This window comes from Canis lupus, chromosome 21 (genome assembly GCF_011100685.1).
Source record: "Canis lupus familiaris isolate Mischka breed German Shepherd chromosome 21, alternate assembly UU_Cfam_GSD_1.0, whole genome shotgun sequence".
Classification (NCBI taxonomy): domain Eukaryota; kingdom Metazoa; phylum Chordata; class Mammalia; order Carnivora; family Canidae; genus Canis; species Canis lupus.
The window spans coordinates 5,387,578-5,401,109 of record NC_049242.1 but is presented as its reverse complement, the minus strand read 5'-3'; the positions used below and the strand labels follow the sequence as shown (position 1 = coordinate 5,401,109).

At 39.3% G+C, this 13,532-nt stretch overlaps 2 protein-coding genes across 11 annotated transcripts in view; one reads left to right on the top strand and one right to left on the bottom strand.

Moving 5' to 3' along the window:
* CEP57 (centrosomal protein 57) overlaps positions 1-13,532 on the top strand; it is a 65,100-nt gene that overhangs the window by 38,567 nt on the left and 13,001 nt on the right. Inside the window, exon 12 of one of the 3 annotated variants that reach the window (XR_005375411.1) lies at positions 7,851-7,963. Coding sequence is in view for 2 of the 3 variants with exons in the window: in XM_038568238.1 (XP_038424166.1) it covers positions 7,851-7,870 (20 nt within the window). In the remaining variant the exon portion in view is untranslated. Of the gene's footprint in view, positions 1-259; positions 390-7,850; positions 8,053-13,532 lie in introns of those variants that run through there. The other 2 variants (XM_038568238.1, XM_038568239.1) reach the window with 2 other exon arrangements.
* MTMR2 (myotubularin related protein 2) overlaps positions 5,879-13,532 on the bottom strand; it is a 121,711-nt gene continuing 114,057 nt past the window's right edge. For all 8 annotated transcript variants that reach the window (XM_038568230.1, XM_038568229.1, XM_038568233.1 and 5 more), the window contains 3 exons: positions 10,408-10,521; positions 8,146-8,322; positions 5,879-7,279 (listed from right to left, as the gene is read on the bottom strand). In XM_038568230.1, coding sequence (XP_038424158.1) covers positions 7,118-7,279; positions 8,146-8,322; positions 10,408-10,521 — 453 coding nt within the window. In that variant the 3' untranslated portion in view covers positions 5,879-7,117. The remainder of the gene's footprint in view (positions 7,280-8,145; positions 8,323-10,407; positions 10,522-13,532) is intronic.

Genomic DNA, 13,532 nt, shown 5'->3' with positions numbered 1-13,532 from the left:
AAGAGAAGATACTCTAAAGAGTACTAATTAACACATTAACTACATGTTAAAGAGATTCCTTTTTATGCCTCCTCTGGGAATGAAGTGGAGTTCTGGGATTTTATCTGGGTATCATCAGCATGAAATGCAGTGCCTATCTGGGTTCTAAACTTGCGAGGCCTTTTAATTGAATTAATTTTTTACAGAGTTCTTGATTTAGGTTCCTTCAATTTGGATGTTTGTTCTGAAATGTTATGTAAACTTCTCCTTGTGTGTGCAGCTTTATATCTCCATTGAATTCACCACAATGAGTCCACAGACCCCAGGAATCACTGCTCTGACATGGAAAATATTTCTTGTGTCTTGACCACCATTTCAGTTATTAAACTTTTGCTATTGCTGTGTTTGAATTTCAGGTCATTAAATTGTGTGACACTCATTTTGCATTTCAGTGGCTCTGAGTCCTAATTAGAAGTTTAATGGTGCTAAAACCCACCCCATCCCTTGGGTACGAGTTAGATTGTCGAATCCAGCTTTTAATACCCTTAGGTGAGAATTGAAAACAAAATACCAATACTGTCTCAGTCTCCTTATCTGAGAGTTTACAGCAGAGGAGTACATTGTTGTATGGCTGTTTTAAGAGCATTATTGCAGTGTGTTTCAAATACAAGTACCTTCTATGTTGTAAGACGCTGAGGTGGCTACCAGGCTAAGTAAGGAGGGTATGCTTACTTAGGTAGGTGCTAGACCTCTGAATTATTTCAGCACTTGTGTGATGAATACAGTGTGACCGCATGAGCACAGTGCTATGAGGACACAGAGGAGGAGGTTAACATCCTGGAGGAGGAAGTGACACTTAGACTCCGGAGAACTGGAATTAGCCATAAGGGAGAATTCCAGGTCAATAGGATTAGAATAAAAGGGAAGTGGCCAGATTTTGGGACGTGGGAGAATTGTGACCAGCTGAGTGGCACTGGTACATGAGTTGAGGTATGCACGTGAGAATAGAAGGATAAGCTGACAAGTTACAGGAGGCTAAAGAGCTTTGACATAACCACATGGGTCTCAATTTTGTATCCCTGGTCATAAAGGAGAAAGGGCACCTGCACAATCAATAGACATAGATACAACTATCAACTCAAATATGAAAGTTGCATAAGCAGAGTTTGATGTAATCCCATTTGTTATTTTCTCCTTTTGTTGTTTGTGCTTTTGGCATTACATCCAAAAAAATCAATGAGACCAACATCAAGGAGCTTCCTCTTGTTTCCTTCTAGGAATTCTATGGCATCTGGTATTACATTTAAGTCTTTGATATATTTTGAGTTAATTTTGGTGAGTGGTGTGAGGTAGGGGTCCAGTTTCATTGTTCTCTGCATGTATTTCTCCGGTTTTCCCAGCACCACTTGTTGAAGAGACTGGGACAGTCTCTTTCCCTGTCAAGTGTTCTTGGCTCCCTTGTCAAATATTAGTTGACTACATATGCCAGGATTTAATCCTGGCGTCTATTCTGGTTTTGTGACAGAACCATGACTATTTTTATTATTATGGCTTAGTAGTATACAACTGACCCTTGAACAATGGGAGTTTAAACTGGGTAGGTCCACTTACAAATGGATTTTTTACAGTATTGTATTTTCCTTATGAGCTTGCCTTTTTTTCTCTCTAGCTTATACAGTATATAACGCAGAATATGTTTTTTGACTCTTATTGGTAAGACTTCTTGGTCAACAGTAGGCTGTTAGTAGCTAAGTATTGGGGAAGTCAGAAGTTATACTAGGATTTTAAACTGCATGAGGGGTCTACACTCCTAGCGGCCATGTTGTTCAAGGATGCCTCAGCTGTGGTCTTTTTCCTGGAATTGCTTTGGATCCAAAATTTTTGGATTGTTATATTTCTGTGAAGAATGCCTTTGATATCTTGATGGGTACTGTTATGTAATTTTTTGGCATCTAACTTCATAGGAGTTTATGATCCTGTGTCTTTCTGTGGTATCAGTTGTAATGTCTCCTCTTTTTCTCCATCTAGCTAAAAGTCTGTCAATTTTATCTTTTCCAAGAACCAGGTCTTAGTTCAGTTGATCCTTTCTCTTGTTTCTCTGGTCTCTCATTTATTTCTGTTCTTGTTTTACTTCTTTTCTTCTGCTAACTTTGAGCTTAATCTGTTCTTTTTCTATTTTCTTGAGATAAAAAGTTAGGTTGAGATCTAATTGCTTAACATCTGTTTATTATTATAAACTTCCCTTCTTTTTGATTTCTTTGACCTATTTGTTTAGAAGTGTGTTAAGTTCCATATATTTATAGACTACACACTGTGATCAGAAAAGATAATGTGATTTCAGTCTAAACTTGCTAAGATTCAGGTCCTATCATGATCTGCTCTGGAGAAGGTGCATGTGGACTTGAGAACAATGTGTACTCTGCTGTTTGATTAATTGTTCTGTACATCTAATAAGTTTACTTGCTGTAAATTGTGGTTCAGTGCCAGTGTTTACCGTGTTGATTTTCTTAACCCAGAGCCTTAGACCACTAGGCCACATCTCCCTTGTTTTCTATACGGATGATCTTGCCATTGGCAATAGTGGGGTATTAACGTCCCCTACTCTTATTTTAATGTCTGTTTCTCCCCTAAGTTCTGTTAGTATTTGCTTAATATATTTTGGTGCTCAGGTGTTAGCATACATATTTATGATTGCTGTATCATGTTATTATGACCTTTGCCAGTTTTAAATTTTGGGCTTAAAGTCTACTTGGTGTAAGTAGGCAATGCCCACCTTGTTCTGGTTTCCACTTGCTTTGGATGTCATCTTCCATCCTTTCACCTTGAGCCTATGTAGGTCTTTAGAGCTGAAATGAGTCTTCTGTAGAGAGCATACAATTGGGCCTTTAGGCCTTTTTGTTTCTGTTTTTTGTTAACCCATGGAGCCACTGCATTCTGACTAGTAAAATCAATCCATTTTACATGTAGGGTGATTATTGGTATGTGAGGACTCAGTACTGCCATTTTCTCTTTTGCCTTCTAGTTTGTTTCTCTGTTCTTTCTTTTTCTTTCTGTTTCTAACTTTGTGAGCTAGGGTTTGTGCTTGGGGATTTGCTCAGTGTCCTTTTTCTGTTTAGGGTCTCTAGATTTTTGCTTTGTGATTACCAGTTTTACATAAAACATCTCCTAGGAAATGTCATTTTACGCTGATAAAAATTTATCTTCGGGGGATCCCTGGTGGCTCAGCGGTTTAGCACCTGCCTTTGGCCCAGGGTGTGATCCTGGAGTCCCAGGATCGAGTCCCACATCAGGCTCCCTGCATGGAGCCTGCTTCTCCCTCTGCCTGTGACTCTGCCTCTTCTCTGTGTGTCTCATGAATAAATAAATAAATCTAAAAAAAAATTTTATCTTCGTTTACCTTATTTCATCCTTTTATACTTTAGATGTCACAAATGATCTCGTTATACTGTGAACTGTTACCAATTTTAATAGGAATGGTTATTTTTAATGCTTTTAATCTGTGCTGCAATTATTATATTCTAAAATAAGAGTTTTCTGTCCAATGATGGCCTTAGTAAGAATGTTGTGTACTTAGATCTTTTCACCTGGAAGAGCTACTTCCAACATTTCTTGTAAGGCAGTGTTAGTGGTGGTGAGCTCACATTTTATTGGTTTCAGAAATCCTTTATTTCTCTTTGATCTCCGAAGGATAACTTTACCACTTACAGGATTTTTGCCTGGCGATGTTTACCTTTCAGTTGTTTGAATAGGTCATTCCATTCTCTCCTAGCCTGTAGAATTTGTACTGAGAAATCTGATAGCCTAATGGCGGGGGTTCCCTTGTGGGTCTTTTTCCCCCTGGCTTTATCATGGACTTTTGACCATTTCATTACAATGTGTCATGGAGAAGTTCTGTTAGCTTTGTATTCTTGTATATCCAGTTCCTCCTCCAGGTTTAGGAAGTTCTCCACCGTTCTTTCTTTCTATAAACTCTCTGCCTCCTCTTCTCTGTTATACCCACCATTAATTTTATGGTGGCTTTTGTAATAAAGTCTGACCATTATTATAGGGTGTGTTCATCTTTTTAACATCTTATTAGTTCTCTCTCCTCTTCCACCTGAATCATTTCTAAATTCCTATCTTCAGCTTGCTTATTCTTTCTCCCATCTGATCTGCTCTATTTCCAATGCTTTCTAATAATCATCTCATTGAGCAGGTCAGCTTCAGATTTTCATTTTGGTTCTTTTTTAGAATTTCAGTCTCTTTAGATAAAGTACTTATATGTTCATTAATTTTATTCCTAATTTACTGAATTGCCTTTCCGAATTTTCTTGTAGCTTTTTGAATTTTGTCCTGTTATTTTGAATTACTTATTAGATTGCAGTATTCTGTCTCTGAGTGTAGTTGGTGAATTGTCATCGCCTTTCTGTGATACTGTATTACCATTTTTCATAGCGTTCAATGAAATGTGCCTATGCCACTACATTTAAAGTAGCAAACATCCTTCTTTAGGTAAGGCTTTGTTAACTTTGATTAATAGTTCATCAGGTTGGCAGTTAAAAGCCTTTCTTTTGTTTTCCAGAAGGTGGTACTATAGCACAAGCTTTTCGGTTTTTATTACTGGGAGTGACTCACTGCTAAAGTTGGTCATGTGCATAAAGAAAGTGGCATTAAAAAAACAAAACACTGGAGGCACCTGGGTGACTTAGTGGGTTGAGCGCCTCCTGGTTTGGGCTCAGGTCATGATCTCAGGGCCTTTAGATCCAACACCTCCTTGGGCTCCTCCAGGAGCACAGCACAGAGTCTGTTTGAGAGTCTCTCCCTCTGCCCCTCTACCGCATTCATACACATGCGTCCATGTGCTGTCTCAAATAAAATCTTAAGTTTTGTTTGGTTTTTTAAAAGACTGGAAGCAGAGTGGTGGGAGGTGTGTGTTTAAGCACTCGGGGCTTTAGGTGCACCTGTGGCCTGGCAGAGCCATCGTAGAGTGGGGGATTCCCAAAGGCCTGTGGATGGACCTCTTTCTGGAATCCCAGGATGTATGGCAGGAATACCTGTCCCTTCAGCATTCTTTGCTTTCTTTCCCTCTACTCAGTCATGGAGGGGTCTCTTCAAAAATCCAGGTGTTCCTAAAAAGCAACAGAACCCTCCAGCTGTAGCCCAAGCCGACTTTCAGGCACCCTCTGCTACAGAGGTCACCGTCATCCTTGCCACCGTAACTCCCTTGGCTCCATAGCTTCCTTTGACTTAAGATACACAGATGGACGTCCTGTGGTGTCCAATTAGTTGTAAGTCAAGGGGGACGAAAGAGGAATGTCTCATGCCATCAGGATCCTGACGTTACCACCAGTGGATTATGCACTCCACTTTGGAGACTCCTGCAGAACATGAAAGGAAACCCCTGGAAAGTCTTAAAATGGTGTTAGATTTGCATTTAGATTGCTCTGGCCTTTGGAATTTAAAGTGGATGTGAGGGTACAGAGACTGGAAGGTTGAAATAGTTGAGCTCATCAGTCATATAAATTCTTATATGTGGCATCAGACCAACATGATAAAGGCTTAAATGAGGAAAATGGTAGAATGGACAAGAAAGAATGGATTTGTAAAATATTTGGAATAGAAAACTTAGCTTCAATGGATAGGTTGGCTATTTAAATACCATTATTAATTTTCTTGCAACGAATTATCACACAAAGACCAAATCATACTAATTTTGCTAATATTGGGTGTACTAAGAGAAATTATAGTTCCTCACCACAAGACCCAAGAACAGGACTAAGGTCCAGACACAGAATAGTGCATGCAAAATGGGTTGAAACTGAACATTTCAATTTGGAGCAGGTTCTAATAAGCTACCCCTTTTCTTCAAGAACTTTCCAAATAACATTTCTTAAGGCAAACAACTTAGGATAAGGACAAGTTTAAAAGTTGGTTGAAATTTCCTTTTAATTAAAGACCCAAGGGACAAGAAGCTCCTTTGTTACAGTACATAACATATGGCTCTTAGGATACCAGGGACTCAAATGATACCAGCACTGAACTGTTACTGGCGGGCGAACAGTGAAGCAGTATTTCCTTTACTGGCATTGAGATTGTAATACATGTGCACATGCAGTAAGTTCTTTGGTAGACTTCATCTTTCAGTGGAATTACAGAATTTGCAAAGTAAAGTAGTAGTAAAATATTTCATGTAAAATTTGAGCATAGTATTTCTTACCCATAAGCTATGTATACAGACTTCAGAAAAAAAGTGAAACCTAGTAAACTTATTTTAAAATATTTCCTCAAAACTAATTAACTTCTGAGTTCAGACACACACACAAAACGTAAATGCAACAGAGTAAGATAATATTGAATTTATAAAATGTGTTTCATTGTTTCTAGTAATTGGGCATATAGAAACTAATCTGAAGGGTGTAGAATTCTTTGAAATCCAGGACGGCTACCAATTCCTCCTCTCAACCCTGCTCCCCTGCCCCCAAGAAAATCTTTAAGGCATCAGTTTGGAACAGCTATCTACTACATCCTAAATACATATGCCAGTAATGACAACAATTTTCAACTACTAACTTACACCACAATATCCTCAAGACTTTGCCATATCATATATGAAGAGTGTGGGCTGCAGAAAGGTGATCAAAGTAAATCACTTTACACCAGAATAGAAAAACCCAAGATGGGGGAAGGAGTATCAAAAGGATTCTGAGCTTTTTTTCATGACATGGAGGTTCAATGTATATAATGCCACGGAATTGCAGCGCTGGTGCGCCATGATAACTGATGCTCCTTCCCTTTGTACAGTGAGTTCTCTTCCTTCAAGAGGTACGTTTCTGAAGTGGTCTGTACTTTGATTTTAAATTCAGAAACTTCTTCCCATTGTAGGTCTGGTATTGAAGCATCTTCATATTCTTTGGGTGACTTTCTCACATCCACTTTAAATTCCAAAAGATTAGTGTCATAATCATATAATTATGGGGTTATTTCACATAAACCACCTGCACTGCTACAGTTCAAAACCCATCCTAGAGAGATTTAAAATAAATAAAGCAACTTAATTTCTCCCATGGGTGGGTTCTAACTTAAGAAGACTGCATAACTCCTAAAGCTGCCATTATAATCCAGAGTTCATGGCAACGCTGGACCCCCTTGTACAGTCCTTTCACACAACGGTTTGGACAGGAGTGACACACTGTGCAGGAGAACTGGCTCGCTCAGAGGATGAGGTTGATCGGTTGGAAATTTCTCTCTGCAGTTCCTCTACTTTTTTCTGAAGCTCTGCTCGTTTAGCAAGAAGTTCTTTATATCTGTTGTGAATGGGCTCCTACAAGAGCAGAACACCATGATGTCATTCAACTAGGCAATCCTAAACAAACCCAAAGTCAAGTCATCCTAGCATATAGTTCTTTCCTAAATGGTCCCCAGCTACGGGGACCAAGCCTTTCCAGCACATCGGTGAGAATTAACTGGACTCTGCTGACAACACTGCTCTTTCAATGGCCTTCCCATAAACACACCCTGAAGCTGGTACTTAAATACGACAAACAACTAAGACAATCTAAAAGCCCAAACTCAAAGATTGCCTATCATTTACTTGCAGATTTTTAGTCTTTTAAACAGTTCTAGGGATCCCTGGGTGGCGCAGCGGTTTAGCACCTGCCTTTGGCCCAGGGCGCGATCCTGGAGACCTGGGATTGAATCCCACGTCAGGCTCCCGGTGCATGGAGCCTGCTTCTCCCTCTGCCTATGTCTCTGCCTCTCTCTCTCTCTCTTTCTCTGTGTGAGTATCATAAATAAATAAAAATTAAAAAAAAAAAACAGTTCTAAGTACTACACATTACGAGACATATGTCAAAATGGACTAGAATCTTGTCTGGCTTTTAATTTTCTTACAGCTATTTCTTCAAACTATTAAAATGGCTTGTAGAAGTTCTCAAATCCACCACACTCATCTTTCCAAGAAGAGAGGAAAAGACAAGTGATCATCTAAGACCGACAAGCAAAATCAGTAAGAATCAAGTATATTGATTCCCTGTGTAGTGCGCTTTTTTCTACTAGACAATTCTAACTATTAACAGAAAAAAAATCTTAAGTATACCTAATTTTTCTAGTTGCTTTAAGGGGGTGAACCTAACTGATATAAAATTGCATGGATGAACACTCCCACTGTATACTGGTGAGCATGCGTACCTGGGGTTTCATCCGCGGATTCCACCTGACGTAATACCCCACCCAGAGCTCTAGGTGGCGCATGCTGGCTACCGGATACAGGACGTGATTGGAATAGCTCCCATAGAGAGGATTGGTGAAGTCTTCCAGCTGGCTATTTATATAAGACCACAGTGACACAGTCCTTTTAGGCAGATTCTGTATGAAGGAAACATAAATATTTTTGATTATTAAAATCTCTTTAGAGGGAGAGGACATGAACACTTCAGTGACAGCCTCACTTTCATTAAAATCAGAGAGTACTAGAAAATACTGCAATTCATTAAAAACTTAATCAAGTTCCCATGCCAGCAATTCCACTCAGGTATATACCAAGAGAACAGAAACATGCACACAAAAACTTGTACACAGATGTTCAAATCACCATGATTCATAAGAGCCAAAAGGAAGACACAACCCACAAGTCCATCAACTGATAAATGGATACAAGGTGGTATGTTTATATAATGGAATAATCCTGATACATATTACAGAAACTTGGAAACAGGCTAAGTGCAAGAAGCCAGACACCAAGGCCTCATCCTGAATAATTCCATCTATAGGACAAATGTAGGAGAACCAAACCCAGACATCAGTGATTGCCAAGGGACCAGGAGAAGTGATTGGGAAATCTAACAATGGGCACACAGTTACTTCTCAGTGTTCCCAAGTTAGTAGTGGTGATAGCTGTACGACTCTAGAGAAACTGAAAACTACTAAATCATACACTTAAAATTTTATGGACTGAAAATTATAGCTCAGCAAAAGTTTCTTTAAAAAAAGTTTCTTAAAATCAAGATACAGTTAAATCGTATTCAAGGCTCTCAAAAGATTAAAAGTATCTTTGGAATTTAGGTACTTTTAGTTATCTAACATTCAGTAAGTTCTTAAATGCCTCCTATGCATAGGAATACTGACTGCATGCTAGCCACTGGAGATACAGTATATTAACATTTTTAAGGGACGCTTGGGTGGCTTGGAGACGCCTGAAGAGTCTGCCTTCAGCTCAGGTCAAGATCTCAGGGTCCTGGGATCAGCCCCATGTCAGGCTCTCTGCTCAGTGGGGAGTCTGCTTCTCCCTCTGCCCCTCCCCACCTCTCCTGTGCTTAACTAGATACAATCTTTTAAAATAAAATGTTTTAATACCTGCCTTCAAGGAACTTACAGTCTACTACATGGCAGTTACCTTAGTGTTTTATTTAACCACACAATAGTAAGTACTATTTTTCCTAATTTACCGAAGCAGGAATGAACTTGCCTAAGGTTACACAAGAAGAGATAGATCCAAGATTTCAACCAGGGCAGCCTGGCTCCACTCCCTCCCATAATGCTTTAACAGAATAGCAAGAATAAAGTAGTTGATAATCACATTTTCAGAATGAAAACTGATGCAGAGGGAGACACCAAATCAAGATGACTTGGAATTTCATACATATAGGATAGAGATACTTTGAGGTCAGAAGTAAAACTTGAAATGTAATCCTTAGAAGTTTCTTTTAAATAATACCAACCACTTACCAATGATCTCACTGGTGAAGCAAGGAAATGGTAACTTTCTACATAGTGTCTTGTTAATGTTTGGATGTTTTACCGTATTATTTTACAAATTAAAAAAAAAAATTAAGGGGATCCCTGGGTGGCGCAGCGGTTTGGCGCCTGCCTTTGGCCCAGGGCGCGATCCTGGAGACCCGGGATCGAATCCCACGTCGGGCTCCCGGTGCATGGAGCCTGCTTCTCCCTCTGCCTGTGTCTCTGCCTCTCTCTCTCTCTCTGTGTGACTATCATAAATAAATTTAAAAAAAAATTTAAAAAAAAAATTAAAATGGCTCCTATGTATGCAGAACGTATTTGGGGATCTGAACTGTCCATTCATACGTGTATGTTTTGCTAACTACATTTTTCTGCATGTGCTTTGAAGGATTTCCATCCTGCAAGGCCTGACGAATAACACTGGTGCTCTTAAGATTACAAATACCTCAGTTCTCTTGAGCAGACACTACTTTTCACCCACAAACTCACCTGACATTTAGCTGCCACCTTCAGCCTCGCAACAGAGCTACTTGAAAACAAATCAGGCTCAGGTGTGTGGAAAGAAGTAATCATACTACAGTATGTGGCAATAAAATTTGACCAAAGAAATTATCCAAAAGAACCAATCAGTTGAAATCTATCTAAGAATGCACCCTCGTGGGAACATGACACATGTGGGGAGTAGAAGGGGGAGGGTCACAGCACATATTTTACCTCTTTTCCTCTCTGATGTTCACTGTTACACAGAAATGTTCCAAATAAGCAGCTGTAGAGATGGTCCAAAATGGTAATGAGAAAATATTCATTGAATTCAAATGCTGTAGGAAACTGCAAATTGAATACCACAAACACACAAAATTATTAGGACACTTTTCCAAGCATGTTCATCCCCATATATGGGTAGGTCCTTCATTATACTTCTTAAAACTGGGTTAAACAATATTCAAAACTATTTCTAAGCCATAATGGCATCATCCACTTCATTCTGTGCTCGAAAGTCACTCTATCACTCTTCTGAGATTTCTCCCCAAATATCCTTTTCTTGTGCAACAAGAGTTGGAATGGTGTGACCTTGGTATTTCTGTATTTCCTGTATCTGTTAGTCCCAAACTTGAAGAGTGATAAATTTTGAAGTTGGAAATTCTGGAACTCTGAGCTTTTCTTTGCCAAAGATGACCATAAACAATATAAGAAGATTTTCTTTAAATTTTCAGCAACATAGTTTTGTTTTTAGGAATTACACAAAAAATATCAATGCCGCCAGAAAATGTCAGCAACATACAAAAATAAAGATCCAAGGAGATGTGCAGATCATTTAAAAGCCAAGCAGTCAAACCAGAGTATCCTATAATCCAGTACTTTGGCAGCCTCCTTGTAACAAACAAACAAACAAACAAACAAACAAAAAATCATTTTCTCTTTAACCTAGGACAAGAGCTTGACTAGATATCTTAATATTACATAAACAATCAATGTGGGGGACTTATCAAGGAAGGATGACAGGTCCCAGGAAGGGAAAGGGTTAGTATATGCATCTAATACTTAAAAATTATTTGAAAGTCTCCATGAAAATTGTACTGATTCTAAGACTGTAAAAATGAACTGTGAATATTTAGATTGCAGATTTGGGGAATAAATATTGGTTCCAAGTTTTTCTTAGAATGATCCCTACACCCAGTAGTACAAGAAAACAGCCTGAGCCATGAAAATGGGATAGGAATGAAAGCACCTCTGCCTTGACGTTTTCAAAAATTATAAGCAAGGTATTTCTCGAACAATGAAGGGTTACTAGCCTGCCTTGAATCGAAACTTTTGTGGTTTCTAAGCTGAAGCAGGTGATCCAGCACATGCCAACAGAAAGCCAATTACCTGTAAGATATTTGGTCAAATACCATTCATTCATTTACAAAATAAATCCTGTTTCCCGTACTGTTACACTCTTAATAACCGCATTAGCCAGCTGTGAATGTACTCTTAACTCATTAAACAGCCATCCCAAGTTGCTAAGCTTGTGATTAGTTTTTCGTCTTTTTGGCAAAACCACGTGCTCAGTCATTAGAAGAGAAGAGAGATTTGACAGTGGACATGTCCTCCACAAAATGATAGTAGCACAGCAGGAACTGCTCTGAGCAGAAGAGGAACATTTTCTCCTCACGTGTTTAAAATCAGAAGGGCGGGCAGCCCCGGTGGCACAGCAGTTTAGTGCCACCTTCAGCCCGGGTTGTGATCCTGGAGACCCAGGATCGAGTCCCGCGTCGGGCTCTCTGCATGGAGCCTGCTTCTCCCTCTGCCTGTGTCTCTGCCTCTCTCTATCTCTCTCTGAATAAATAAATAAATAATCTTTTTAAAATAATAGATAGATAGATAGATAGATAGATAGATAGATAGATAGATAGATAGATAAAATCGGAAGGGCCCTACATCAACTGCTTCCTGACCCAGGAGTGAGGGGATAGGGATGGGGATGGGGATGGGGATGGGGATGGGGCTGAGGATAGGGGACTAGTGAGGGGATGGGGATGGGGCTAGGGTAGGGGACTAGTAGAATCTGGCTAATCACAACATAATTGGTGTCATTTTGACAAATGTGCTACTTAAGTCTGCACAAAAGTTCAATTATTTATAAAAATGATGATTGTCAATAAACATAAGGAAGAAAGATATTTATCATGTACTCTTCTATGCAAACAACTGGCACATGTTGGAAATGAACTAATACATTCACACATGTTGCCCCTTGAAACCATTCCTGTCAGAGAACAGGATAGTCAGTCATCAGTGGTGTCAATTTCAAACAGCTTCTCTAGCCTTTTTATACAGCATTTTTTATTTTTGCCAAGAGTCAAACATTTAAAAATCAAATACAGGAATGGTCAATAGTGGGTCTTCTTGTTTTTGGTCAAACCCCCAAAACTGGATTGGCAAGGATTTGTAGAGCTGCTATACTACCTCAAAAGCAATTCCAAAGGAAAAATTCAAACCTAGTCCAAGAAGTAGTGAACATCATCAAACTATGTAGCATCTCCCCTCCCTCCAACACACCAAGGGCCTTTTACAGAACAAAACTTGAACTGTCCTACACATTTGCAGTATATACGTTAAAATACCAGCCTCTTCATTCTGTAGATGTATCTACAATACTGCATTTGACGCAGGAGCTTTCAAAATAATCCACCCAAATTGATATGCTTACGGGGAAAATGCTTATATAATTGGTTTCACCTGAAGATCACCATTCGCTTTAAGATTTTATTTATTCATGAGAGAGACAGAGAGAGAGAGGCAGAGACACATGCAGAGGGAAAAGCAGGCTCCATGCAGGGACTTGATCCTGGGTCTCCAGGATCACGCCCTGGGCCAAAGGCAGGCGCTAAACCGCTGAGCCACCCAGGCGTCCTCATTCGCTTTCTTTTAATGAAATAACAGCATTTTCTTGAAGTTAAAGTGTAATCCTAAAGCAAAGCAGAGCTACCAACTGCCCCATTTTATATTCATGTGGCGGTCTAACTACAACAAACCGGACTCCCAGTTGTGAGGTCTAATAAACTCCTGGGTAAATAATTAGCTGATATACCAGTGAGCTGTAGTGAAGGTCTGAGATGACTTTTCCTGGGTAGAGTTAAATATTTCTAAGACACTAACCCTTTGCCTCACAACTGAAATGATCCAAACTGCCAGATTGTTTCTCAGTATCTGATACTTTTCCAAAAGACTAAATCCATTACCATTAATATTTCCATCGATTTGTTAGAAAGTTGATTGAAGATCTAAAAAACAATTTCTCCATACCAAAGAACACAACTGAACCTACTGCATACCTACCTAACCATAATTCCCAT